The sequence below is a fragment of the Erpetoichthys calabaricus genome, chromosome 3, assembly GCF_900747795.2.
Source record: "Erpetoichthys calabaricus chromosome 3, fErpCal1.3, whole genome shotgun sequence".
Taxonomy (NCBI): Eukaryota; Metazoa; Chordata; class Cladistia; order Polypteriformes; family Polypteridae; genus Erpetoichthys; species Erpetoichthys calabaricus.
The window spans coordinates 33,818,607-33,846,335 of NC_041396.2; the positions used below are offsets into that span (position 1 = coordinate 33,818,607).

Below are 27,729 nucleotides of genomic sequence, written 5' to 3' on the forward strand. Positions count from 1 at the left end.
TTACATGTGCCTTTGCAATCAGGCAGGTACCCCCACCATCCGTCCCTGGAGCGAAGCGCATTCACGCACCCACCCGCGCCTGATTACAGCCTGCAACTGTTTAAAATCACCACAGTGCCACTGACCACTTATCGCAGGAACTTCTGTATACATCATTGGAACCCTGCAAAATTGATTCTCCAAAATAAAAACTATCATCCAGTCCATAACATGAAAGGAATAACATTTGTTTATTATATTTAGATAGAGCTAACGATCAAACAAACCACCAGACATGCACACACACATGCAGAGCTCAGCAAAATGAAATGTCAAAAAACCCTCATTAACACTTCACCAGAAAACTGAAATAAAGTTGCATGGTGTTAAAAGTTGAATTGCATTTCCAAAATTATTTTAATAGCTAATCGACTCTATCATGTGTGTTTACTGTTCCCTGTTTAAGTGCAGAGGGCACTATGATATCATTCTTACTGAAAATGTACTTATCTCCAGGCTGGACTGGGAACTGTGAGTCAATTGCTGGCAGTGTTTACCCAAAAGTGACAAACCCAGCATCATCCTAAGGACAAGGTAAACATGTCAAAGTCCAGAACAGTTCTGCTTATTAACCATTGTAGTTTACTCTCTGTCTTCAAAAGAGGACTGCAACTTGTAACAGGAGGAAGATGTTTCAAAAGATGTCAGTGATCTGTATTCTACTGGGGGCCGCTTTCTGTGGATCTATGGTGGCTGCTGGGGTCATAAAAGGTAATTTGTATCTTTTTTTATTTATTTTTATTTTAGATAACTAATAGGCTGAAAGGCAGTGCAGTTAAGAAATGTTTTGTTCATATTTACTGTGTATTTATATTTAATGCAAGTACATTTTCAGTGTTACACATAGGAAATAAAAATGTTAGGTCTGAATACACAATGGGAGGTCTGAAAATCTTAGGAGAAGGATTTGGGGGGGGAGAAGGAGGGGGTTCATATCGGGTAACCAATAGTCTAAAAGGCAGTGGGGTTAAGAAATGTTTTGTGTATATTTATTAGTTATTTATATTTAGTGTAAAGAAATGTGAACTATTACACATAGGAAGTAAAATTGTTAGGTCTGAATAGACAATGGGAGGTCATAGTGCGCTCTATGCTCACAACCGCCAGACAGTACTCAGAAGCCATTAAGAAGGCTAACAGAATGTCAGGTTATATAGCGCCTTGATGTGTGGAGTCACAGGAGGTTCTGCTCGAGCTTTATAACACACTGGTGAGGCCTCAACTGGAGTACTGGGTGCAGTTTTGGCCTCCAGGCTACAAAAAGGACATAGCAGTGCTGGAAAATGTCCAGAGAAGAGCGATCAGGCTGATCACAGGGCTACACGGGATGGATTATGAAGAAGATTAAAAGAGAAGACACAAGTGTTTAAAATTACGAAAGGAACTATTCCAGTGGATCAAGACTGTTATTTTAAATATTATTTTAAAATTAGTTCATCAAGAATGCATATACACAGTTTGAAACTTATGAAGGGTAAATTTCACACAAACATGAGGATGTTTTTCTTCACACAGAACCACAGACAAGTGGAATACGTTACCAAAAGAAAGTAGGACTTTAGGAACTTTTCAAAACTCGTCTTGATGTTATTTTGGAAGAATTAAGTGGATAGGACTGGCAAGCTTTGTTGGGTTGACTGGTTTGTTCTCATCCAGAATATTCTAATATTTGAATATTAGCAGAGTGGGCTATGGAGGGTCTCTTATGGCAGCCCTGAAGCCTTCATACATGAGTGTGTCTGCATTGTTTATTGTAAGTTACTGAAAGCACACAGATAATTAGAGAATAATTAACCTCTAGGGAGCTCAGGTGTTGCTCCCCTCATGTTGGTCTCCTGGGAGTGGAGTGTAAATATAAGGGAAAAAGAACGCAGGCAGCTCAGGGGCGTAATGAGAGTATACCCACTCCAAACCAAATGTGATCAATATGAACCTTAACAAAGAATCAGGTACAATCTGTTAATACAAATACTGTACGGTGTGTGTGTTTTAATAGGGGAATAAGATCTCTGTTAATATGAGAACTTAGCCTCAGATGATGAGCACTGTTAAGGGACCAAAGAAAAGAAAAGTGTATCAAATCAGAGAGGATTGTGCTACTCACAGCATGGCATTGGAACTAAAGTTTTATATTCTGATTTTTGGTTTATTTTATTTGCTTATTTAATTTCACTATATTTAAACAATGCCTGTGAGGTCCTCCCATACAATACGTGGTCTTCAGGAACCTTCTGGGAGCCATTTGCTGACTCATGGACTGGCTCACTTGTCTGCCCATTGTAAAATGTTTTTCTTTTGTATTATCACTCTGGAAAGGGAAAATAACCAATGAATTAATATAATATGAGTAAGAAAACTTAAAAGAAGTTAAACTACTCAGTTAAGATGCAGAGAAATAACAACCCTAATTATCCATCCATCCATTTTCCAACCCGCTGAATCCGAACACAGGGTCACGGGGGTCTGCTGGAGCCAATCCCAGCCAACACAGGGCACAAGGCAGGAAACAAACCTGGGCAGGGTGCCAACCCACCGCAGAACCCTAATTATTAAATCACCAAATATTTATAAAAAGCAAAATTTTTTTAAAATGCATTAAGGTCAAGTAAAATGTGTGAACAGCATGGTTCTTGTGTTTCCTGTCTTGAGATGACATATCGAGTTAGAATCTGATGCAGTTGATAAAAATTTAGCTCTTGACAGGTTTTTAAAAGTTCAGTACTTGAATGTACGATTGGGACAACTTAATTATTAAAAGGCCAAATGAGTTCATGGACTGAATGGCCTCTTCTCATTTATAAAACGTCTAGTGTTCTTGGTATGCTGATTTTCCTGTGCCTAGTTAAATCTGCTGCGGTGAGCTGGCACCCTACTCGGGGTTTGTTTCCTGCCTTGTACCCTGTGTTGACTGGGATTGGCTCCAGCAGACCCCCGTGACCCTGTAGTTAGGACATAGCGGGTTGGATAATGGATGGATGGATAGTTAAATCTGAAAGTGCTGTACCTTCTAATATTCTACTGTGTAGATGACGGACCACAATTGCCTGCTAAGTGTGGCATCAGAACCATTACTGAAGTATTTATCATATTTCTATTTTTATGTTTAACATCGAAGCCTTAAGGAGTTTTAATTTGTGGATATATTAACAGATTCAATGACTATATTATACAGAGGGACACTTTGAGGCCTAATTAACTGAATGGACATTTCCCATGCCTTTAGAATTCCTTTTTTCAAAAAGAATCCTAGAGTTTACCAGTCCAAAGGTGTGTGTGTTAGTCTCACCGGCCTTATGTGAATGAGTGTGGCTGGGAAATGTGATTGGCTGGCATGTACCAAGAGCTGGTGTTTTCTTTGTGCCCATTGCTGCTGGTGTATGAGACCCTAAATCAAAGAGGATCCAAAAACTGCATGGATGGATGTCGGGGTTTATGAAATTTCCAGTCTTAAGAGTGCTTTCCAGATTTTTAGCTACAGTGATAAATAGTCCTAAAGCTTTTTAAATTCGATTTTATTTTCCTTTCCAGAGATTGACTGTGGTCCCGTTGGGGAATTAATGAATGGATATTTTGAAATACCAGTGGGAACCACTTTTGGAAATGTTGTACATGCAGTTTGCAACGAAGGGTGAGTATTCTCGGCTGTCATAATTGAAGTAGGATATTGGGAGAAAAATACAGTTGAACTTGACATTGTGTTAGCATATTGTGCAGCTGGAATTTTCATATGGTAATCCATTTAGTTCTTTGTCTCTTTCCTCCTTCTCTCTCTGAAGTCTATTTGTGTTTGGAATAAATTCAGACCACTTGGCAGAGATCTGTTTTCACTTTGACATTAGAGAGTCCTTATCTGTTGATCTGTGTCCATTCATCCATTTTCTGACATGTATGTGAGTCTGGGTTGCAGGGACAGCAGTCTAAGCAAAGATGCCAAGACATCCCTTTTCTCTGCCACCTCACCCATCTTCCACAAGGAGAATACCAAGGTGTTCTCAGGCCAGCAGAAAGATGCAATCTCTCCAGCACATCCTGGGTCTGCCAGGTCTTCTCCCAGTTGTACATGCCTGAGACACCCGTGCAGGTTGGCCTCCAGGAGGCATCTTAATCAGATGAGCAAACCACCTCAGCTGGCTCCTTTTGATATGAAAGAGCAGCAGCTGTTCTCTGAGCTCCTCCCGAACATCTGTGCTTCTCACCCTGTCTCTAAGGCTGAGCCCAAACCCCCTGTGAAGGAAACTCATTTCTGCTGTTTGTATCCATGACCATAGGTGAAGGTAGGGATGTAGACTGATAAGTAAATCATGAGCTTTGATTTTCAGTTCTGCTATCGCTTCACCATAACCGACTGGTACAACATCTGCATCCCTGCAGACACTGCTCTGATCTGCCTGTCAATTTCCTGCTCCCTTCTTCTATCACTTGTGAAGAAGACGCTGAAATATTGAAACTACTCCCCTTGAGAAAACACCCCTTGTACGTCCTAGGGAGGGCATGCCACCCTTTTTGGTTCAGAATCAGGACCACAGATTTGTAGGTGCAGATCCACATGCCAGCCGCTTCACACTTGGCTGTAAACCACACCAGCAACCACACCAGTCTAAGGTCACACCCTGATGAAGCCAACAGGACCACATTATCTGCCAAAAGGAGAGATGCGAACCTGCAGTCAGTGAAATGAAATTTTAAAACATATTTTGCCCACACTGTCACTTTGTAACGGAGGCTATGGAGCACCACTGGAAAATAAAAACCTAACAACTTACCAAGTACGCCCAATTTAAAGTGGCAGAAGTTTTGCTAAAAGAAAATATGCCTTCAGTGTTTCTGATGCATGTTTCTGACAACAAAGGGAAATGAAAATCATAGTTTTATTACATATTTTTTTACTAAAGCTCTATCTATCTATCTATCTATCTATCTATCTATCTATCTATGAGGCTAGGGATCTGCACTGGCAATCGGAAGGTTGCCGGTTCGAATCCCGTAAATGCCAATAGGGACTCTGTTCTGTTGGGCCCTTGAGCAAGGCCCTTAACCTGCAATTGCTGAGTGCTTTGAGTAGTGAGAAAAGCGCTATATAAATGCAAAGAATTATTATTATTATTATTATTATCTCATTGTAAAGATGTGTTTTCTCTTTCCTTGTGTGATAGAAGTGACTTTGTGGGGGAGTTCTCACATAAATACAGAAGTAAATCAACATGATATAAAGCAGATGGTAGAATAGGCTAACTGTGGTTTGGTCTTTTGAAATTAAGCCACACAACTCAACATAAAACGTTATTGTGGTGGAAGACAAGTGCTGAGAAAACGCACACAGCTGGCCTTCTTTTAGAATGACTGAATCTAATAATTTTGGTGTTTTTTTGGTTTTTTTTTGTTCAAAAATAACATATGCATGCTATTTTACAATGAGTTTGTAATTTAAAGACATGGATCAGTACTCAACAATTGTCTTGGGCATATCTGGTAAGTTTTTAAGCTCTTTCCAGTGGTGTTCCATGCCCCATTTCATCCATTATAAAGTGCAAGTGTGGGCAAGGTATTTTTTTTAATTTATAGAAAACTTTAGAACACACTTTTGTGTTGCAAATTCATATATACCATATTTGTGAAAAAGTCATTTCAACTTGAAAAATACCAAACGTATCCTTTAGGTTGTCCTTCTAATAAAATACTGAAAAATGAAATTTTGAATGGACTGAGGGCTTCTATTCGGTCCACAGAATATTTAGTCTGATTTTCCCAGTTATATACCAGTAGGATGACACAACTCTGACACAACACGTAATGGGAACAAGGAGAAGAAGTTCAAATTTAATGGCATGTTTTAATAACGACAAAGAGTGTTTTCTGATTTTGAAACTGGTCTATGGTCAAAACAAAAGTAACGATAGATATTGACCTCTTTGTAACAATTACCTCAAGAAGAAAATTAAGCTAATGATCTCTAGGGTCATTTGTGGCCCAACAGTAATTTGCGGTAGTTAAGTTCCTGTTTTTCAAGAGCTAACACCTAAATGTTCTGGAGTGGATCAGCATTGTCTCTGGAAGATTCACCATATCAACTGAGAGTATTTCCACTTCAGTTCTAGTGTCCTCACCAGAATATTGATGACAAGCATTAAAGTCACGATCCTGCAGAAATGTCCCCACAGGAAAGGTCAGAATGCTAACCTGCTAACTCCTGGGACAAGTTCTCTACTCCCAGTTTTAACAAGAGTCAATAAATCTAGAATGAACAGTGGAGGCTAGGTGACAGAGCCTAGCCACATGCAACAGTCCAGGGGTGTGTAAAAGCAGTGGGCTGGGAGAGTGTTAACCTGACGTTACATACAAGGATGCATGCTGTTGTGGCTGTCCCATCTTCAAAACAAGTGGAGTTATCCTTTATGGGTCACTATAATGAGACAGCTTCTTTCCATTCCAAAGACTACCACAGAGCAGATTCCAGAGAAGAAACACCATTGAACAAACACTATGGAGGCAGCACTTCACTTTGAAAGTGACCAGCCTTGAAAAGAAAGAAAATGGAGGAGAACTCAGGCTTGCAAAAGCTGCACTAAACTGTACCTTCATTTTCGACTGCCTTAACATCTGTGGCTCATGGAGTGGCATCCTCAGCTTCTTGAAATCACATAATTACTTTGACAAGGCACTTTTTGTTTTGAGTGACCACTGAAAAGGATGCTTTGCTCTTCATTTTAGGTATAATCTCATCGGCAGTGTAACCAGGGAGTGTCAAGCTAATGGAAAGTGGAGTGATGCTGAACCCTACTGTGAAGGTAAGAGTGGGCCTCCAATTCAGTTCAGTTTATAATTAAATATAGCTCTTTACAAAAGAGAGGAGGTTTACATATACAAAGCAGTAGCACGACATTAACATTAACCCAACAGTAATGCAGATCCGCAGACTTTGAACTAATTTAACAATAAAAGAGAACATGCAACATTTACTTAAGACAGTGGCAACAGGAGCAGGAGGCATGCATTCGTTGAGGCTTGCCCTCGAAAATTCGATAACAGGTACTCAGCTCTCTCAAATTAAAAATTACAATCATTTTTTTCTCCTGATACGTTTGCTCGCTCACTGCCACTGCTACCAAATAAACACAACAAGCATGTGGCCTTTTTATTTCTTCCTGTTTGCATCCACTGCAGAACTCTCTGAGTAATGCTATTAAAGGGGTAGGTTCACGTTTTACTCACAGGTCGCATTCAAGGGCCTACATAAAGATCTTGAATACACCAACACATTTCCAGTTTCCTTTTTGCATTTTAAAGTATTCCCATGTTTTTCCCTAATTTTTAGCATACCAGCAAAACATCCATTCATCCATTATCCAACCCACTATATCCTAACTACAGGGTCACAGGGGTCTACCGGAGCCAATCCCAGCCAACACAGGGCACAAGGCAGGGAACAAACCTCAGGCAGGGTGCCAGCCCACCGCAGGGCACACACACACCCACACCAACCACACACCAGGAAAAATTTAGGATCACCAATGCACCTAACCTGCATGCCTTTGGACTATGGGAGGAAACCAGTGTACCCGGAGGAAACCCACACAGACACGGGGAGAACATGCAAACTCCACACAGAGAGGACCCAGGAAGCAAACCCAGGTCTCCATACTGCAAGGCAGCAGCGCTACCCACTGGGCCACCATGCCTCCCTTGAGTATTATTCTTTTAATAATGTTAATTTTCCAGTTTGAGTAAAATGAAGGAAATACCACATTTTAATGTTTTGCTTGATGTGTTCCGTCATATTGCAGAAAATTATGCTGGAAGAAATCAAGTCTTCTATTAACAGTAACTCCTATTTGAACAGTTCTGAGACAATCAGCAAATAATGTTCTAGAGGACTTTTACTATCACTCCCAATACCCAGAATGAATTTCAAAGGATACCAAACTAATGTGCATGTTATTACTTATTTTTTTATCATTTTCCCAGCCACTCAATATCCCAGAACACAGGCAGCTAAGGCACCAGTACACTAATCCTTCTGTTGTTGTACTGCTAGTACTTAGGACAGAGCTAGACAGACAACACACCACTCTTGGACTGCTAACTCATTACTACCGTAGCCCTCTCCTCTACTGTTTAATGTCCTCCACCACTATAGTAGTCTTCTTGTTCTTGTGTTCATATCCCTACACAGCACTTGGACCCCTTTTATATCATATTAGTTCTCCAGCAGTTTGGCTCTCTCTTAACACCTGCAAAAGCTACATTTCCCAAAATCAAAACTACACTTTATTTTTTGTTGATTTAAAAATAGTCCTCATCACCAACCATCAAGCATGTCTCTCCCAGTTCTCCTCCTCATTGGTGCTACTTGTGATTTTACTTTCAGACCAAGGCTGAAATGTACTTGCAGTCCAGCTTATTAAATATCAGAGTACCTCAGGGTACAATCCCAATATATTCCCAAGGAATGCACTTACAACGATGCCACGCAGAGCTACATTAAACTAGTCAGCAATATAGAAAGGAGTGACTCATTTTTATGGAATGGTGGGGTGGGGAGGTGAAGAGTGGGTACTGAAAATCCAGTATTCAGATAACCTAAACAAGTAAAAATACGATTGTGAGGCTACATTTACCCAGTTTTTCTTTAAAAATAACTTGGTTTTTAGATAAAAAAAAATCTCCATCCACCGTAGTGTTCTCATATTGTTTATGAGAGTATCTCAGTCCAAACTTAAATGACTGTAAACGATTATGACATTGACGTTCACCTACATTGGGCATCTGCAAATTGGTGAAAAATCCGTGGTGACTGATAATTTATTTGCCATTTACACGTGTATATAGCATTCAAACTGTACAAAATGTAATTTAGATGCATACAGGTAAGCAGTACAAGAAGCGCCTTGGAAAGCAACATTCCGATGTTTGCTGTATTGGAATATGGTTCTCTTCCATGAAGTGTATCCAATCAGAGAATGAGACATTGTAGCAGGATCCAATCAGGGAAGAGCTACATCATAAGCATGAACATATCAGAGCATGATTAGAGCCTGTGTTTTCAGAAGTCTACAACTCTGGAGAGTGTTTTTAAAATTCTTCATGTTCGGGGGTAATGTGAGTGTATCCAGCAGAAAGCACTAGCTCCCTGGGAATGAGTTATTTCGAGATTGCAACATGTTACATAACCCGAATCTATATAGATACAAAATAAAAAACGATATCCCTCCTTAGTGATATGGCAGTAAGAAATCACACAAGAGAAATAACTTAGCTTTGTTTAATGTCGGCTTACGCTGCATAACAGACGAAGGAAGGCAGTGGCAAGAACCCAGTTCGGGAGTGGGGGCCCGATGTGTAGAGTCTGCCATTTTTGACGTTTCAGTGGAAGGAATGTTATCTCCCATCTGTCTGTCTTGCTTCAAAGGTGTGCTGTGCAATGTTCCAAGGCTTTATACTCTTTCTTCACGTGCAGGCCCACACTTAGGTGAATCATGCAATTCCAAAGAAGGCAAAAGAAGATACAGTTTCATTCTGACTTTGATAGACAAAAAAAAAGTAGACGACAGTCCTCAGTCTGACTGCACTTTTCTCAGTTGTCTCTATCTGTCTTGTCTTATATTATAATGCTTGCCTAGCAGTTCTATATGATGAACCCCTGTGCTAAATCTGGCTCTGTGTCAACAGTACATGTGAGTAGAAAAAGGCAGATTTATAAGATATAGTTGCACAGAGTACAGTGACATATTAAACGTATCACAGTGAGTGAAGGGTGAAAATGGAGACTAATTTCTACTTTGTTAAATGAAAATGTAGCAGTGTGGAGACAACTTTAGTCTCGTTCTGAATGCCTCTGTTCTCAACACAGAATCACGAGACACTCCACGTGAAGGATATGAAAGCATACACAAAATAGCGCCCGGATATCAGTGTATTCATTCAAGTCATAATAAGTCATAAAAAATACTCAGAAGCCAGATGATCGGGAATGATCTCTGTCAGGGATTTGAAGAATACATAGGGATTGTAGACTCAATTTCTATAAATGGAGATGAAGAGCTTTTTATGCTAATCTTTTTGTAAACTATGATTCTCCCTTGTGAAGCGAGTTTCTGAATTTAAGGGACAGTAACACCACCAGGCATGGGATTTATCTCAAAACTGTAGTGACTGGTAACATCTTTACATTTTATGCATGTATGCAGCATTCAAATGGTGCAAAATGCAACTTAGATGTATACAGAGAAGCAGCACAACAAGCACCATGGAAAGCAACTCTTCTATGTCTGCTATGCTACAATATGGTTTCTTCCCTGAATGGGTGACCAATCAGAGAATGACATGTTGTAATAAGCAGGATCCAATCAGGGAAGAGCTATGTAATACACACAAACAAACCAGAGTGCAAGTCTGTGTTTTCAAAAGTCTACATTTATACATGTCCACATTGCAATGTTGGCCCAGCATTTTCACAGTTATATGGCTCTGAAGAGCGTTTCCAAAAGTCTTGAGTTTTTCAGGCGTTAAAAACACTGGAGTAGTGTGGATGAAAAATGAAAATGTAGACTAATGACTGCATTTTTTAAATTAAAACATAGTACTGTGGATGTAGCGTGAGACTGGAAAGGTACAGTAGAAGTAGGACAGACCGTGCTTAAGGGTATGAGGCCATCTAAATATGGTGTGAAATGTATTCCTCTTATGCCCCCATAGGCTTCAGTGGAGTATTTCTTCTTCAGTAGCTGTTCCTTGTTCCTCTTACACTTGATTCAAACCTTACTGGATTTCTGAGTCTGTACCATCAAACTGATAGATAGATAGATAGATAGATAGATAGATAGATAGATAGATAGATAGATAGATAGATAGATAGATAGATAGATAGATAGATAGATAGATAGATAGATAGATAGATAGATAGATAGATAGATACTTTATTAATCCCAAAGGGAAATTCACAATACTCAGAAGCCCTATGTCATTTTTATGGGACTTGCTAATTCTATACCCTGACTCAGTCTTACAATTAAAAGGAAGCTGTTGTACATTCTGAATTGTCTATCTAGTAATTTCACTGGGTAACATGGCCCCCTGTTCCCTTATTTAAGATCACATTTGACCCTTTCTGTCAGCAAAAATGTCCCATTTCTGCAGTTGTATTGTTATCTTGAGGATCAATCCAAACAGCTCTTTCCTTTCTGAATGTCACCAGTATACTAAACCTGGACTTCAGCATTCTAGTAATCATCGCTGGTGGACATACTTTTTAGGCTTTATTTGAAGTTATTTAAACATACAAGGTTTTCCTTTCCAACAATAACATCAAGAACTGGGGAAACAAACTTTAATTCATTGGGCAAAGGGAGAGACTAGAATTGCCATGACCATTGCTTTCTATTATCGTTCAGTTGTGAAATGTGAAGATCCTCCTGAAATCCCTGATGGAGAAATTGTCAACCCCCGTGAAGAAACAGTGACATTCAGCTCAGTTGTAATCTACAAGTGTAAAAAGGGTCATCTGATTGGCCATCGAACGATATACTGCACAGCGCATGGAAATTACAGCAATCCTCCTCCCCAATGTAAAGGTAAGGTGACATCCTGAGGGTTCAAGACTATTGTTGCTGTCTTTATCTTTAATTGTAATAGGACAAATAAGAAGGTTTGATTTTTGTTTGTTACACTTTTTAATATTTAAAATGTTGAGGAGCAGTTTAAAGTAATACTGCCTGAATGGAAATAATCTGCAAGAATGTTAAATGTTTCCATTGAAGATACATGCAGAATGAATGATTTACATGACGCTGACCTCATACCCAGCATATGCTGCTCACATGCCTCTTCACAGAGCCTTGGAAAGCTATGGCATTCAAAATAAAGTATCTCATTTAAAATTATATAAAATGTACCCATGGCAAAATTCAGCCTGTGAGTGCTGCCATCTAGCTCCAGCTTCACTTGGCCATATGTTTTGGGAATGCACTAAATTAACATCACTTTGGATACAAATCTTCTCAGACAGCCTTGGTGTCACAATCACCCCTGCTTCATTAATGGCGATATTTGGTGCACTTCCAGATGGCATTAAAGTGAATAGGGGTAAGTCAGCTGTAATAGCCGATACCACACACAGACTTACACCGATCAGCCACATTATAACCACCTGCCTACTATTGTGCACGTCCCCCTCGTGCTGCCAAAACAACTCTGACCTGTCGAGGCATGGTCTCCATAAGACCTCTGGGTATGTCCTGTGGTATTTAACACTAAGATTTTAGCAGCAGATCCTTTAAGTCCTGTAAATTGCGAAGTGGGCATTGAGATTTGGGCAATTTGGAGGCCAAGTGAACACCTTGAACTCTTTGTTATGTTCTGCAAACCATTTCTGAACAATTTTTGCAGTGTGGCATGGTGCATGATCCTGCTAAAAGAGGCCATCTGGGAATATTGTTGCCATGAAAGACTGAACTTGCTCTGCAATAATCTTTAAGTGGGTTGTACATGTCAAAGTAACATCTGCATGAATGCCAGGACCCAGAACATTGCCCAGAGCATCACCCTTCCTAAACCAGCTTGCCTTCTTCCCATAGTGCATCCTGCTGCCATCCCTTCCCCAGGTAAATGACACACGCGTGCACAAGCCTGTCCACATGCTGTAAACGAAAATGTGATTCATCAGACCAGGCTGTCTTCTTCCATTGCTCCATGGTGCAGTTGTGATACTCATGTGCCCATTGTCAGCACTGGCACTCTGACCTTTCCACAGTTATGCAGCCCCTTCCACAACAAACTGCGATGTACTTTGTGTTCTGACGCCTGTTCCCTCATGGCCAGCATTATGTTTTCCAGCAATTTTTGCTCCATTTGCTCTTCTTTGGAATCACAGCAGACAGGATAGCTTATGCTCCCTATGCACATCAATGAGCCTTGGGTGTCCATGACCCTGGCACTGGTTCACCGGTTGTCCTTCCTTGGTTTACGTTTGGTGGGAACTAACCACTGCATACTGGGAACACCCTACAAATCCTGACATTTTGGAGATGCTCTGACCCAGTCGGCTATCCATCACAATTAGGTCTTTGTCAAAGTCATTCAGATTCTTACACTCGCCCATTTTTCCTGCTTCCAACACATCACCTTCAAGAACTGACTGTTCACTTGTTGCCTAATGTATCCCACCCCTTGAAAGGCGCAATTGTAACAGGACAATCAATGTGATTCAATTCATCTGTCAGTGGTTTTAATGTTGAGAATGACCGGTGTACCTTACTTGACCTAACTGGAAGAATCCCAGCCCGCCTATAATCCAGTGGGTAAGTGAGGTTCTATATTATCTCAAATTAGAAAAAAAAATGTATTCAATGAGTTTAAATACTTGGGATTAACAGTACAGAGTAATGGGGATTGTGGAAGAGAAGTGAAGAAGAGAGTGTAGGCAGGGTGGAATGGGTGGAGAAGAATGTCAGGAGTAATTTGTGACAGATGGGTATCAGCAAGAGTGAAAGGGAAGATCTACAGGACGGTAGTGAGACCAGCTATGTTATATGGGTTGGAGACGGAGGCACTGAGCAGAAAGCAGGAGACAGAGCTGGAGGTGGCAGAGTTAAAGATACTAACATTTGCACTGTGTGTGACGAGGATAGACAGGATTAGAAATGAGGACATTAGAGGGTCAACTCAGGTTGGATGGTTGGGAGACAAAGTCAGAGAGGCGAGATTGCGTTTGTTTGGACATGTGCAGAGGAGAGATGCTGGGTATATTGTGAAAAGGATGCTAAGGGTAGAGCTGCCAGGCAAGAGGAAAAGAGGAAGGACTAAGAGAAGGTTTATGGATGTGGTGAGAGAGGACATGCAGGTGATGCGGGTAACAGAACAAGATGTAGAGGACAGGAAGATATGGAAGAAGATGATCCGCTTTGGCAACCCCTAACGGGAGAAGCTGAAAGAAAAAGAAGAAGAAGAAAAATTGTATTCTATCACAGAGGACATGTCCATAACCTTTAAAAAAACATGGCAAGAATCCATAGAAAACCCCATGTAGATTAGGGATCTTTTAGATTCTTTAAAGGAAGAGATTACAACTCCCACCTGGACCAAGTTTATGTTTTAATCAGAATATTCTGGAATCTGGCTGTATAGTGCCCTGGTGCATTGCTCAGCCTGACTCAAAATCCCATTCCCAAAAAAGAGAGTTTTTATAACACAGAGAAGTAATTTCAGTGCTGTGCATTGTTGTTACAGTGTCCAGTATTAATTGTTGTACCTTTAGTTATGCTTTTAAGTAAAACAATAAATAGCAACAATGTAGAATGGTGTTTCCCAATAAAAGCACAGTATACATGCTATAAAAAAAATCACGTGATTCTCAGTTTTTTGCTAGCCTTCAATTACAAGGTAATCTTTGTACAGTGGAACCTCTAGATACGAGTTTAATTCGTTCCAGCACTGAGCTTGTATAGCGAATTTTTAGTATCTAGAACAAACTTCTCCATTGAAAATAATGGAAATCCAGTTAATCCGTTCCGCACCCCAAATATATTAACATGAAAATCAATTTTCCTAACAAATAACACTGATAAATTATATGCTGTATACTGTAGTCTACCTTTAATAAATAACACTGGTAAATAATATAACTGATTATTAAAAGAATCAAAACAGGTGTCCAAAGTGCAGTAGAGCATTCAATAAATCTTTAAATAAATAATCCTTAAAAGAGTTGTGAAGTGGAGGTTTAAAATACACAAGAATAACAATCCTTTAACACGAGGTTAAAACGTCAACAGGAAGCAGGCTTTAAAAAACAGATGACAATCCCCGGTGCTTCTTCTCTGTTAGCGTCTCACCTGCTTCTCCCATGCGGGCTCTGCAACAGGCGAGACACTTAATGCAGCTGACCTTCTCTACACCGTCCTGCTTCAGCTGTTTGGCTCGCCTGTTCAGCTACACGCGAGCCTGTACTCGCTCACTCTCCCGCACCGACTTCCTACTGCTGCCGATTCCTGCCTCCTCCTGCAACCTCCGTTCTCTCTCCTCTCCTTTCTTTTACTTCTTCTCCCTCTTAACCGGCTCGCTCTTTTCTATATATGTGAGGAGGACATGGCAGCTGCAGCCCATCAGCCACAGGAACAATCATGGATGTGGGCAGTTTCCCACCTGTGCACTTAGGTGAGAAACGCAGACACCGCAGATCGCCCTGCGGCTCGCAACTGCTACCACGCCCCCTCGCTAAGCCGCGAGCTATACCCACAGCCTGGCTCGTGGCTCGTTACGCGAGCCAATGCTCGTATTTAGATCTGAATTTTTCTCTCATACTTTCCTCGTATTTTGAATTTCTCGTATACAGAGGTGATCGTATCTCGAGGTTCCACTGTATTTTGAATTCAGTGTCTGCAAGAGTCCTGGAGGGCCGCAGTGGCTGCAGGTTTTTGTTCCAACCCAGTTCCTTAATGAGAAGTCAATTGTTGCTGATGAAGCACTTCCTGCTCAAGTGACATTTTGATGCTACATTTTAGTGGTCTTGCTTGTTAAGGTTCCTCACACTTAATTGTTTATTTCAGTCTTAAACAGTTTCATCCACTGTTTTTGATGGCTCCTTATTAGCAATGAGATGTAAATGACAAAGGAGCCAGCAGTTCTCCATCTAACTTGTTTTCATTTACACCTGTGTGGATTCATCATGTAGTATGAAACACTTAACAGAAAAATGTGACAGACTGAAAATTATGCACTTGAGGCTTCGAATCATTTGGATGATATCCTTGGAAAGGAAAAAAAATCAATGCTATAAGAACCTAACCATGCAGACTAACAAAACATAAAATTAAATAAGGTCTTGAGATTGGCAGGGATTGATTTCAAATTAATCAACTGAGTTAAAATGAAAACCTGCAACCACTGCTGCCCTCCAGGACTGACACTGTCATCCCTGAGCTAAAAGATAAATTTATAAAAGATGAAGAAATATGGCAACCAGACAGCAGTGAACTAATGCTGATGGGTCAGAGTGCATTTTGTTGATGGGTGACATAGTTATGTTGACACTATTAACAAAAATGAAGAAACAAAAAATGTATTTCATCATTCCACAATTTATAAGAACATTCCTTTGTAAAACTTTTGCATTATGTAATTAAACACTGTGAAATAGTACGGCCCGGACACAGGCAGGCAGACACATTTAAAGCCATCACCACACGTTTATTTACACTATATTATTTTACAAGTCCTAAGTGCACCAACCACCAAACCCCCACAGTCTCCCAAAGTCCAGGCTTCACTTAGCCACCTCTCTTTGTCCCGGCTTCTTCCCCAGCCGTCTCTTTCTCTCTCTCTTTTCACACACACTTCAGGCCTCTCCTCACCGCCTCCTCTCCGACCTCGTCCACCTCCTCACCCGACTCCAGCCTTGATTGAAGGGAGGCGGCCCCTTAAATAGGCAGGCTGCTGATGACCACACCCGGCCACCTGCCACAACACTAAGTACATAATCTTAAATTGCCTTATCCCTATCCCTAACCTTAATCACATTTCAAAAAATTTGTACATGTAACAATCATCAGAAAGCTGTAGGGTGTGTTTGTTTGATTTTTTACATTTTTCGGTAACGTCTTCCTGTTTATTTTTCCTGGTGATGATCACAGTGGCAGCGTTCCAAGCTGCACAGCTTAGGTCCCCATTTTTTTCAGTACTGGTAAGTTTGTTTATATTCACAGGCCATTTCAAAGATATAATCCCTAAAGTGTACTTTGCGTTATGGTCTTTGTTTGTTATAATGTTTTACACATTTTCCTGAGTTCTCTGCTTGAAAACGTCTATCTTATCATAATTGTTTGGTTCACAGAATCGATACTTTTTAGGTAAGATTCTGTTTTAATGTAATTACAAATATTTTGTGTCTTTTCGAATGTCATCTTCTTTTTCCATGAGTGCTGCCATTGTGATTTGCAGTTACCACAAAGTCTTCTGGATGTGTGTGATGCTGATGTTATCGTTATGATAGTAGAAAAGGTTAGCGTCATGCACTTCCTGGTCACCTGAGTTTGCAGATAAGAAACACAGAGAAATTTATTGCAGTCATGGTTAGTGTTTAGGATTCTCTTCCAAGTATTAGACTTCAGGCTTCTAGCAAAGGGCTGTGATATTTGGGTTAATGAAAGGTAGGCAGGCCATTTGTTAAGAAATCTCTGCCTAGTTTCTTAATGTCCCTTCACCTGGTCACCTCTGTTCCATTATTGTGCCTTTCGTGGAGTTTGGCATAACACCCGAGTCCTGTCCTGTTGGTGGTGCCTGGGAGTACTCTATGTGTATCCCCAAACACAAATATCTCAACTATTTTCTCTCAATCCAAAGGTCCTTCCATATTGCTGAGCTCTTCACCCTATCATGGAGTTAGGCCAGCAATCATCTATAAGAAGTTAATTTTGTTCTCACTCAGGTTGTTCTCTAAATTTGTCAGAAACATTGACATCACCTGATTGCATTGTCAAGAAATGGAATGAGTACTTTTAGGAACTTCTCACTCCAGTGGACATGCTGTCCCTAGAGATGCATTGGCTCCATTTTGGTCCAATCTATGACTGAAACACTGAAAAAAACACTGGAAATTGACTGGCGGAAACAAGAATATTAGCGGGCCTTGGAGTAGAATATGCTGCTTCATTAAATTGCGAGGAACCACCTGAGGTTGTTTTGGCATGTAGTTAGTATGACCCATGGATGCCTTCAAAGAGAAGGTATGAACAATTGGAAGAAGACCCAGCAGCAGATGCAGAACACATTTTAAGGACCACGTCTCTTCAATGGCTTGACATTGTTTGGGTCTTCCGAAGTACAAGATTGAGGATATTACTATGGATAGTGTGTCCTAGTCGGAACAACTAAGAATTGTATCTTCACTATTCCTATATGGAAACAGGAGAGTGAAACAGAAAGTGTACTAGAAATTGTTTTGTTGAATGAGATATAGCAATGGGACAGAACTATTCTAAAAAAAACATTTTTTCAGGTTCTTACAAATAAAACATAATGAATTGTTTAACCTTCTTGGCATTAACCCCAGGTATCTCTCAGACTCATAATTCTGTATAAAGATGTTTAACCCCAAATGTCTCTCAGATGAAGCTGTTATGATCCGATGTAAAGTGTTAAGCCCAGTACTGCTCAGAAACACCATACTGCCAAAAATCGTGAATATTTGTATGTGTTTTGTCACTCTGTGGAAACTCATCAATATTCATGAGAGGAGCAGAGTACAGGTACTCCTCACTTTACGACCTATTTGCTTAACGACCACTCGTACTTACGACCAATCGAGTTTCGACCTGCAATTCGGGGAATCCCCTTTCTCAGCTTGAGTGTCGGTCAGTGGCGAATGGTGACATGCGCACTGAGCGTACTATAGGCTTGCTATGCGCTTTTTCAGTCAGTTTCATTCCTACAAGCAGTCACTGTGTAACCTCGTTTTTTTTTTTTACATATTTGTAACCCCAAAATAGTACATATGTCGATAAAAAGAAAAAGTATGGCATCATCTGGAGAAATTGTTAAGAAACGAAGGAAAGCTATCGACCTTGAAATTAAAATAAAAATCATACAAGACTACGAAGCTGGTAAAACGGTTAAAGAAATAGTACGTGACTTGAAATTGGCACATTCGACAATTTCAACAATTTTAAAGGATAAAGTTAGAGTGAAAGAGGCGGTGAAATCATCGATAGGATTTAAAGCCATAATAACTAGGCAGCGAAAAGGTCTTATTAATGAGATGGAGAAATTATTGGTGATCTGCTTTGACAACAAGAGGCAAAATAATATGCCGATAAGCCTTTTAATAATTCAAACTAAGGCACACAGTATCTTTGAGACTTTGAAGGTACGTGAAGGCGAAAAACCGACAGAATCATTTACAAATGATAATATGTACATATGCATGTCTTTCTATGAATAAATTTGAAGTTTGTTGCATAATTTTATATAATTTTACAACAATCCTATATTCCCGGCGCAAGCTCCTTGCTTATCGACCAATTCGCTTAACAGCATAGTCGTCAGAACAGAACTCAGTCGTAAAGTGAGGAGCACCTGTATTCAACCAAAACAAACAATATGAGAAGCTGTAAAGCCGGTTTTAGAGCAAACTGAAATGGAACCATTAGTTGAATCAAGCAATAGTGATGACCATGTGATTTGGTTATCAGATATTGACACAGATAGTGGAAATGGTGCATACAGTATGACCAAACTGCTATGATATGCCCAGTGTCCTAAGTCGTGTGAAGCTACAGTAGGGAACAATATTTATGTGGCAAAAAGGCAAAATGATTGTGATCAGGTGAAATACGTTAGCCCACTAAGCAGTGGTCACAATGCAGCAAATGTCAATGTTTGTGACAGGGGAAATGTGGCATTAACAAAACTTTGAGCCATGGTAGTTTACAACACAATTGCTGGCATCACGCATGCAGATGAGGCACTGACATTGTACATGCCCAAAGAAACACACTACTACTGTAACAATTGTGACATCGGGCTGTGTTGTGGCCACTGTTTCAAAACACATCACATGAACGACGTGTCCTAAGTCTGCATCAGTACAGCAATGGACACTACACATACCTTTCCTACTGTATTTATGTTGACATGTTTCTGTTACACGTAATAATATTTTTTTCTTGTTGAAAAAAATTTGGTCTTGTTGGCTCCTTTTTTCTGGGGGCTAAACGTAATGCTAAGGATATTATTGAGTACAGTGGTGCCTTGTACTTTGAACAATTCTAACTGTGAACATTCCATAGTTTGAACGCAAAATTCGAGAGAAATTTTGAATGGTGCTTCTACATTCGAACTGCGTGCTCAGTGAAGAAAATACAGCAGCAGATGACGCTTAAACAGTGAGCAGAAACGTCATTTGTTGTGCGCCCAAATCATCTCTCACTCTCGCTGTGAAAGCATCTCTTGCGTTACACTTGTGTGTTTTCAGTGCTTATTTTGCTTTATTTTTGGTGTGTTTGGTTATATATATAACCCCTATCTATTAACCATGGCATCCAAGAAGAGTGCGGAAGTAACAAAGCCTCAGAGGAAGGTTGTAGTATCAATGATTGAGGTGAAAAAGGAACCAGTCATGACGCGTACTTATGGAAGGTGACTCCCTTTCCAAAGAGTAACCTTTCTCTTCATCTCCACCAGCCACACGGGACATCAACACTTCTTGCTAAGTTATTGTAAATGTAATTTTCATTTTATTATACAGTATTTCCGTATTTTATTTATTGCTTTCATGCTTTAATTTATTATTTAGGGCATTTAATTACATTACTTTTATCTTAATGTATGTGTATTTGCTGCTTAAATTTATTAAGATGGGTAATGTTTAGTGTCTGGGAACAGATTAATTCCCTTTCCATTATTTCTAATGGGGAAAATTGATTCAGTCTTCGAATCATTCAGAGATCAAACTGTCTCTGAAACAAATTGTATAGTACTGTAGTTTATAAAGTTTTTGTAATAGTGAATTTACAAATTTAGATTTTCTACTTGGAGAGTGTTATAAGCATCCCAGTAATGTTTTGTGTGTGTTGGTCAGCTGCTTATCTTTCATATGCAGAACGTTTTGTTCATTCATCTTTCATATTTTATGTAAACTTAGAAATCCACTGCCCTCTGGTCCCTGTGGAAAATGGCAGGATTTCAGCAGGATTCGGATCATCTGGCTATAGGAGCGTTGTCACTTTTGCCTGTAATGATGGCTACATGCTGGAAGGGAGTGACACCATCATGTGCCAAGAAAATGGGCAATGGTCTTCCAAACCACCTACCTGCAGTAAAAGTAAGGAACTGTAAAAAAGCAGTAATTTCTAACTGACTATAATAATTTCCTCTATTTTTACATAATTGTTCACCTATATTTCAAACGTCTTAATAATTTCTAAGTCTGAAAAATAATGAATGAGAAGAACTATGCAATCATTTCAGGTTTGTGATGGTATCTGGAAAGCTAATGCTAACTGAGTAAGAAAGCTCAGTAAACAGATGATAGAATATTCACAGAGCACCTTTAGAATCAAACTGAATTGCTGACCTTCCACCCATTTATAAAGCCATACACTTCCAGAGTACTTGGTTCAAATCCTTGCTTGCTCACAGTATTTGTGAGGAGCTTGTATGCTGTCTCTAGCTCTGTATGAGTTGTCCTTCAAGTTGACTCAGTCTTCCCTAATCCCACTCAGGGTCAGTCTACTGGAGACTATCTCAGCATCATCCATTACACATAACCTAAGAAACAAACCTGGCTGGGAGGCCAGTTCATGGCAGGACACATTCTCAGACACATCTCCCAACTTAGAACCACTGATTAAAATAATGAACACGTATTCAGGATGTGCATCAAATCTACACAGACAGGAGGCAATCTACACAGACAGGGGGTACATACAAACTCTGTGTAGACAGCAGCATAGGAGGGATTTAAACACTGGACTATGGAGCTGTGTGACACTAAACACCACATCATTCTGGCTAACAAGCAGATGGGTTTCAAATTCATATTTTGCATAATCCTCACAAGAGGAAGCACCATATTGTGACTTAACCTATAGTCCATTGTTGTGCCATTTTTAAACATTTCTTGGTAAGCATAACTGGGGGCATATGAATATTCCACCAATGACACTGTAATAAGCTACACTGGTGCTTGTGGGATACCAGATGGAACTCTCAGCTCTGACTATGGATTCCTGTCCTGTTTATTGTATCTGAATACCATGTTTTCTTTTGATGCAGTGAGTATTTGCAGACTTCCAAATATTGAAAATGGGTGGGTGACAAATATTAATCCTCCATACACATATGATGACTCTATCGAATTTGCTTGCAAACTTGGATATATTCTTAAAGGAAAAAAAAGAGTATCTTGTATAAAATACGACACATGGTACCCTTCACCTCCAAAATGTGAAGAAGGTAAGTGCTTTGATTTCTGCTTTGATACAAAAACTCCTTGTTGGTAGTAACAGTTGTTTTTTATGAGGACCCAATTGCAGGATTACTTTTATTAATACACAGTGCATGAATTGTTTAAGTTACCTTATTCTTCCATACTTGTTTAGCCAAGTCAGTGTCAAAAGGAACTGTGGCTTGTCTCAGCTGTAAACAAAACTGTCAAAATTGGAATGCCAGTTCATTATACGTAACAGGAATACAGTTATCCTTTGGTCAATCTCAGCATTGCATGTACTGTATGAAATATGAGCTAAAAGAAGTCACTGACTCCACCAGCACTGACCAGCAAGTCCAGTGCCCGTATTTATCAAATGTCTCAGAGTAGGAAAATGGTCCTAATTGCCTCAAAAATCTCAGAGAGACGCAGATTTGGTCCTATTCTTAGGAGTAGGAGTACAAGCATTTTAACAATTTTCCTAATTTAGGAAACTTAACTTCACCAGGATTTAGGAGAGCTCATGAGTGTTCAGGCAGAAATTGACACGCACATTCCAAGAAATGTTTGGAAACACTGGACAGTAATGAATTTGTAAAAAAATATATCAACCAAGATGGAATAATATTCATAACAAATTTTATATGTGATGTGATTGTTCCATCTACATGGAGAAGCCATGTGCTGTTTGGCTAAATAAAAGTGTTGGTAACATTACATGTGAAATACAGATTTGCATTAGTCACAAACAACATCTATATATATAATTCACTAAGCCGCCTCCAGTGCAAGCAAGACACCCATGGAAGCACGCAGGACGGAGCCACGCCCACCAACTCTAAGACCATTGGATACGACGACAACTCACAGAGCCACGCCCACCAACTCGGACGCAACGACTCAGAAAACACGGCGTCATTTATGTTCGTCTGTGCTAGAGTCCACATGCACCTCTGAGCCACGTTGATTGTTCATAGAGGCATGTTTCTCGCGGATGTGAACCGCTGTATGCAGCGTGTAAAACAGTTTGCGAGGGGTATCCCATGGAATCCTTAAAACAATCCAATAAGCCCTGTGCCTCTTTTTCATTAGCGTCTCACCTGCTTCACCGATGCAAGCCCTGCAACAGTCGAGACGCTCTCTCAGCAGCTGACCTTCTCTGTGCCTGACTCCACTACTGTCAGTCGCCTGATTAAAAATGGCCTTTTGAAGGGGAGCTATGGACCCGCTATACCACTGGAACACATTGCCTTCGAGCCTGCTCTCGCTCACTCTAGCGTACCGGCTTTCTCTCTCTCCTCACTCGCTCGCACACTGCACAGGGGAGAAACGCCCACAGCACGACTCCACCCAGAAACCGTTTCAGCCACACTTCCACGCCCCTCGCTACGCTGTGAGCGCGGTGACAGATTATTTATTTAAAAATGGCCTTTTGAAGGGGAGCTGTAGACCCGCTATACTACAGGAACACCTGTGACATTGCCTTCACATTGTTTTCCTTTTATTTCTGATCCCGTCGAGCAGATCAGACACCCAGGCAAACAACACTGAATAATCAATAGCTGCAACTACTTTGCCTGCCCCAACTCCTCACCTGAGTCGGTTTCGTCTGTGTTCAGCAGTGTTTGCCAAACTCGGTCCTGGTGAACCCCTGTGGCTGCAGGGTTTTGTTCCAACTGGATTCCTAATCATTAATGCTGGTGAAACTCATCCGGGATAAGTCGGTTTTTCAAACGCAGCCGTGTAGCAGATTAGTCCAGCTGGATGTAATAATCCGAGATGAATGCGCGCCCCCGCGCTGAGTGAAAAGCCAATGTATATTGAGTTTAGAAAACATGATCAGCAAGTCTTTGATAGGCTGCAACAAAATGATGAAAGAACGGGCGCATTTTTTTCACACAAGCTGTGTGTGTGGGTGGGTGTTAGTTAGTTAATTAGTTACTCGAAGGATTTCAAGATTTAATATGCACAAGCGGTAACACTGCAAAAGCAGCCCAAACCAGAAAAGACGGATGGCAGAAAGTGGCTGACAAATTAAACACGTGTGCATTGTACTTACTGAAAGCAGCGTTACGGATTTTGCAAAGGTTAATTTTTTTCCCTCTGCTTAAAAAACATTAAAAAAGCGCCGTGATTATGCGGCGTAGTGCCGCGGGTTGGTTTGCAGCGTGTAAAACAGTTTGTTTGTCGCAGATAATTTGCCTTTTACTTTTACATGAAGACAATTTCCTGTTAGATTGGCCTTTGCGATGACAATTAATAAGGCACAGGGCCAAACTTTCAAAAAGATATGTATGTATCTGCCAAAACCAGTTTTCAGTCACGGACAGTTGTATGTTGCTCTCTCCAGAGTTCCATCTTTTCATTCACTTACTGTTGTATCCTCAAAGTCATCCCTTTTAGACAACTGTGTCTTTCCGGAAGTGTTCAGCCATCAATAAATAATTATGCGGTGTATGCCTGCAGGAACACGTGCAGCGAGCGAGCAAGAGAGAGCGAGCGACACACACACACATACAGGTGCGCGCGAGAGAGAGAGAGCGCTGGACGCATAAGAATAATTATACTTCATTACATTGATATACCGGTGTTTTCAGTATTCAAAGCGCTATCCACACAGGGAGGAACCGGGAAGCGAACCCAAAATCTTCCATAGTCTTCTTACTGCACAGCAGCAACACTACCACTGCGCTACAAGGCAGTTAAAGAATGCACCGGGCTCGATTTTGTTTTCACTTCTGTTTACAGCGAATGGGTCGTAGCGTGCATTATTGCAATGTTACTTTTCTTGGTGGCTTATTACATTACGGATGTTTCACATGTTAATTTTTTTCCCTGTGCTTAAAAGACATTAAAAAAGTGTTTCTCAACTGAGTCTCCGCAACAACTCAGTACGCAAGCTATATTAACCGTCAACAACGAAGACTCGCTGCACCTTAATCTACAAGTACTGACACTTATCCCTACCGATGAAGTAACTTTCACCAGCGTGGCCTTCTTCGTCACAGACGATCCCGCTTTCAGTCATGGGCAATTGTATGTTGCTCTCTCCAGAGGTCCATCTTTTCATTCACTCACAGTCGTATCCTCAAACCAACCCCATTTGGACAACTGTGTCGTTCAGGAAGTGTTCACCCATCAATACATAATTATGCAGCGTATTCTATGCCGCGGGTTGGCTAGTTTCTCATATTTTGCACTAAACTTTAAATACCTTTGCAATGTGTGAGATAATACCGTGATTCGTACATTTTCCCACAACTCTAAGTGATGTAACATTAGAGCAAGTTGCTTTCATGAAAATCGACATGCAGATACCCCAAGTGTGGTTGAGCACACATATTTGAATCACAAGAGATACCACACTATCAACACACAGGTGGTCATGGGTACAAACAGTATAGTGATAGCCAGCATATTACCTTGAAGATAAGCGGGGCTGGATTAGTGATTGACAGTGAAATGTCACACAGGTACGCTGAATCTCTGCATTCCACACACACTTGGAACATTCAAGTTACAGTTTACAAGCCCGGGAAGGTTCAAGAAAGCAGGCGGAGACTTCCAGGCCATTAGATAAATAGAGCCTCACAGAAAATAAGGGGTATCACGGAAAATAGACATGGCACACTACAGTGGAAGACAGTCAGGAACATTTCATGAACATAACTTCAGTAACAGTGCCGTGGCTAGGTACTTTACGAGGCATTTCTCATGGGCATAGCATCTGGAAGGTGATTCTTCTGAAAAGATGGCTGTAGATCATTCATTGTTAAATATGCAATTTAGCACCATATCCTATTTTCCTTCTATTATTATTGTGCTGAACCTTTAGTATTAGTATCAGAAAACTATAAAGCTTAATTATGATATTCAAGGAAACTACAAAACATCATCATGAGTACCACTTTGCAGTATGGGGTGCCATAAAGGTCATTTATACTCAAATGTGAATTCTCACTCCTGGCTGGGAGTAGGTGTAGGACGCTTCATAACTACTTGTCCTGTCCTACCCTGAGGTAGGACAAATTCTTGTCCTAGTCAGACTTTTCTAGCAGTAATTCTGAGACACTTGAAATACGGGCACAGATTTCAAAGTTAAGGTTTGGTTACTGTAAGAACATTGTTTAAGAAAAAAATATGTGACAATGTTGTGCCCCTTCTTGGACTAAGCAACGGTTATAGATCTTGCTTTTTTAAAAACTTAACAGCATGTGGTCTCCCACCACATAATGCAGTATCTGCAAGAACTAATACACAGAAAGAATGTAAGCATGGAAAAATGTGCCAGTACTACACTATGGGCCACATAAACCAAAACCATGCGTGGAACCCATAATTTCTATGATTATTATTAATGGTCAGCACACCAGTGTGGTGATTAGTGCTACTGCATCACAGCTCTAGCCTACTTGTATCAGAATTCATGTTCAGTTGTTGTCTGTGTGGAGTTTAGATTTTAGATTCTTCCAGTGTTTATGTGGGAGCTCTTTTTGGGACTTCAGTTTTCCTACAATATTCCAAAGATGTTAATTAGCAATTCTGTGTGTGAGTGGGTCCAGTGATGGATTAGTGTCCTGTCCATGGCAGGTTCCTACTTTGCACTTGATACTGCCAAAATGAGCCCGTACCCCATCAGTCCTGAACTACACTTAATGGGCTTTGATAATGGATGAACAGATGGACGAAGTGTCATGTTGTTAATGTCAGTCATTAGCATGAACTGAATCACACCCATGTCTGCTTAGGCAGCTTCCATAAAGATACTCCTGGTGGTCTATCCATGCTTGAGGACAGACACATGATTTGCATCAAAGTCAGAACATTCGTTCATGGCCCAAAGCATAGATTTACATCATTTCATCTACTTCTTTAGGTATCCTGCACTGGCATGTTATTTTGCAGGATAAATGTTTACTCCTACCCAATTATTTTGAGGGACAGAGAGTAATTTCATTTTAAGGCTGAACTGGATAAGAGAGTTAGAAAATGGATGTTTGGGATAATAAAGTCAACCGTAACCTTGACTTCTTTCAGTGCCACCTGAAATTTTGCTTTGAATATTCTTATCTTTTGAGGTTTTTCTCTTCCCTCCTACTTTGTTTTTCCAGATCCCTGCCAAACTGATGGCTTCTTCAATAAAATAAAATGTTTTTTTAACTGACTTGAAGATGCAGCTTCAGATCTGACGTTAGGATGATTGAGCCCAACTCCATGAACTGAATTAATGCAAAGCAACTCAGATGTACTTTTGACCAGAATGGGTTAGTTTAACACACCAACCTGAACTGATGTGCCTACCAGACTCAACAACATTTTCTATATTGGAAAACCTCATGTTCCTCATCTTAGCACTAACTCAATGTGAAGATTGATCCTGGATTGGCCATCACTGTCAGTAGCTTTCAGTTCACACAAGCCCATTTCTTGTGGGGGTCTCTGACACAATGTAAGACACTTGCATATTTCCCTTTGAATCTTTCATTTGAATGTCCTCCCATCCAGAATTGTGACCAACTGGAGTGATTTTTTTGTACTAGCCTGATCTTAGACTGCTCTATCTTCATCTTGGTCTTGAGGACCAGCTGTTTTTGCTGCCCCCAGAATTTCTTAAATAAACACAGGTTCCAGTCTTCAGTGAAACTCTTTGTTTAACCAAACATATTTATTCAATTTTGTTAATTCAGTCTGCCATTCACAAGAATCCAACACATTGTGTTTTCACTTATATATATATTCATGGCATTCGTAGTCTGAATCACAATCTGATTGTA

General features: G+C 40.3%; 1 protein-coding gene and 1 long non-coding RNA gene across 3 annotated transcripts; one reads left to right on the forward strand and one right to left on the reverse strand.

The window, feature by feature from the left end:
- The first annotated feature begins 582 nt into the window (after window positions 1-582).
- Window positions 583-27,598, forward strand: LOC114647910 (zona pellucida sperm-binding protein 3 receptor-like). Of its 2 annotated transcripts, XM_028796615.2 has the most exons (7): window positions 583-750; window positions 3,568-3,667; window positions 6,748-6,824; window positions 11,427-11,606; window positions 20,669-20,848; window positions 21,802-21,981; window positions 27,067-27,598. In XM_028796615.2, exons 1-7 carry the CDS (start codon window positions 669-671, stop codon window positions 27,117-27,119), a joined length of 852 nt encoding a protein of 283 aa, XP_028652448.2. In that variant the 5' UTR covers window positions 583-668; the 3' UTR covers window positions 27,120-27,598. The 2 variants fall into 2 exon arrangements, with proteins under 2 accessions (XP_028652448.2, XP_051780802.1); XM_051924842.1 differs by lacking the exon at window positions 11,427-11,606.
- Window positions 27,220-27,729, reverse strand: LOC127527156 (uncharacterized). Its single transcript, XR_007934454.1, has 2 exons — window positions 27,412-27,729; window positions 27,220-27,381 (listed from the first exon to the last, which is right to left on the reverse strand). It is a non-coding gene; the product is annotated as an uncharacterized LOC127527156 (long non-coding RNA).

What these genes read in the sequence shown, in the direction of transcription:
- LOC114647910 (XM_028796615.2), top strand. Translation starts at nt 669, where the DNA reads ATGTTTCAAAAGATGTCAGTGATCTGTATTCTACTGGGGGCCGCTTTC. An exon ending in ACCACCTACCTGCAGTAAAA is followed by an intron (nt 20,849 to 21,801) that starts GTAAGGAACTGT and finishes CTTTTGATGCAG; the next exon opens with TGAGTATTTGCAGACTTCCA. An exon ending in ACCTCCAAAATGTGAAGAAG is followed by an intron (nt 21,982 to 27,066) that starts GTAAGTGCTTTG and finishes TTGTTTTTCCAG; the next exon opens with ATCCCTGCCAAACTGATGGC.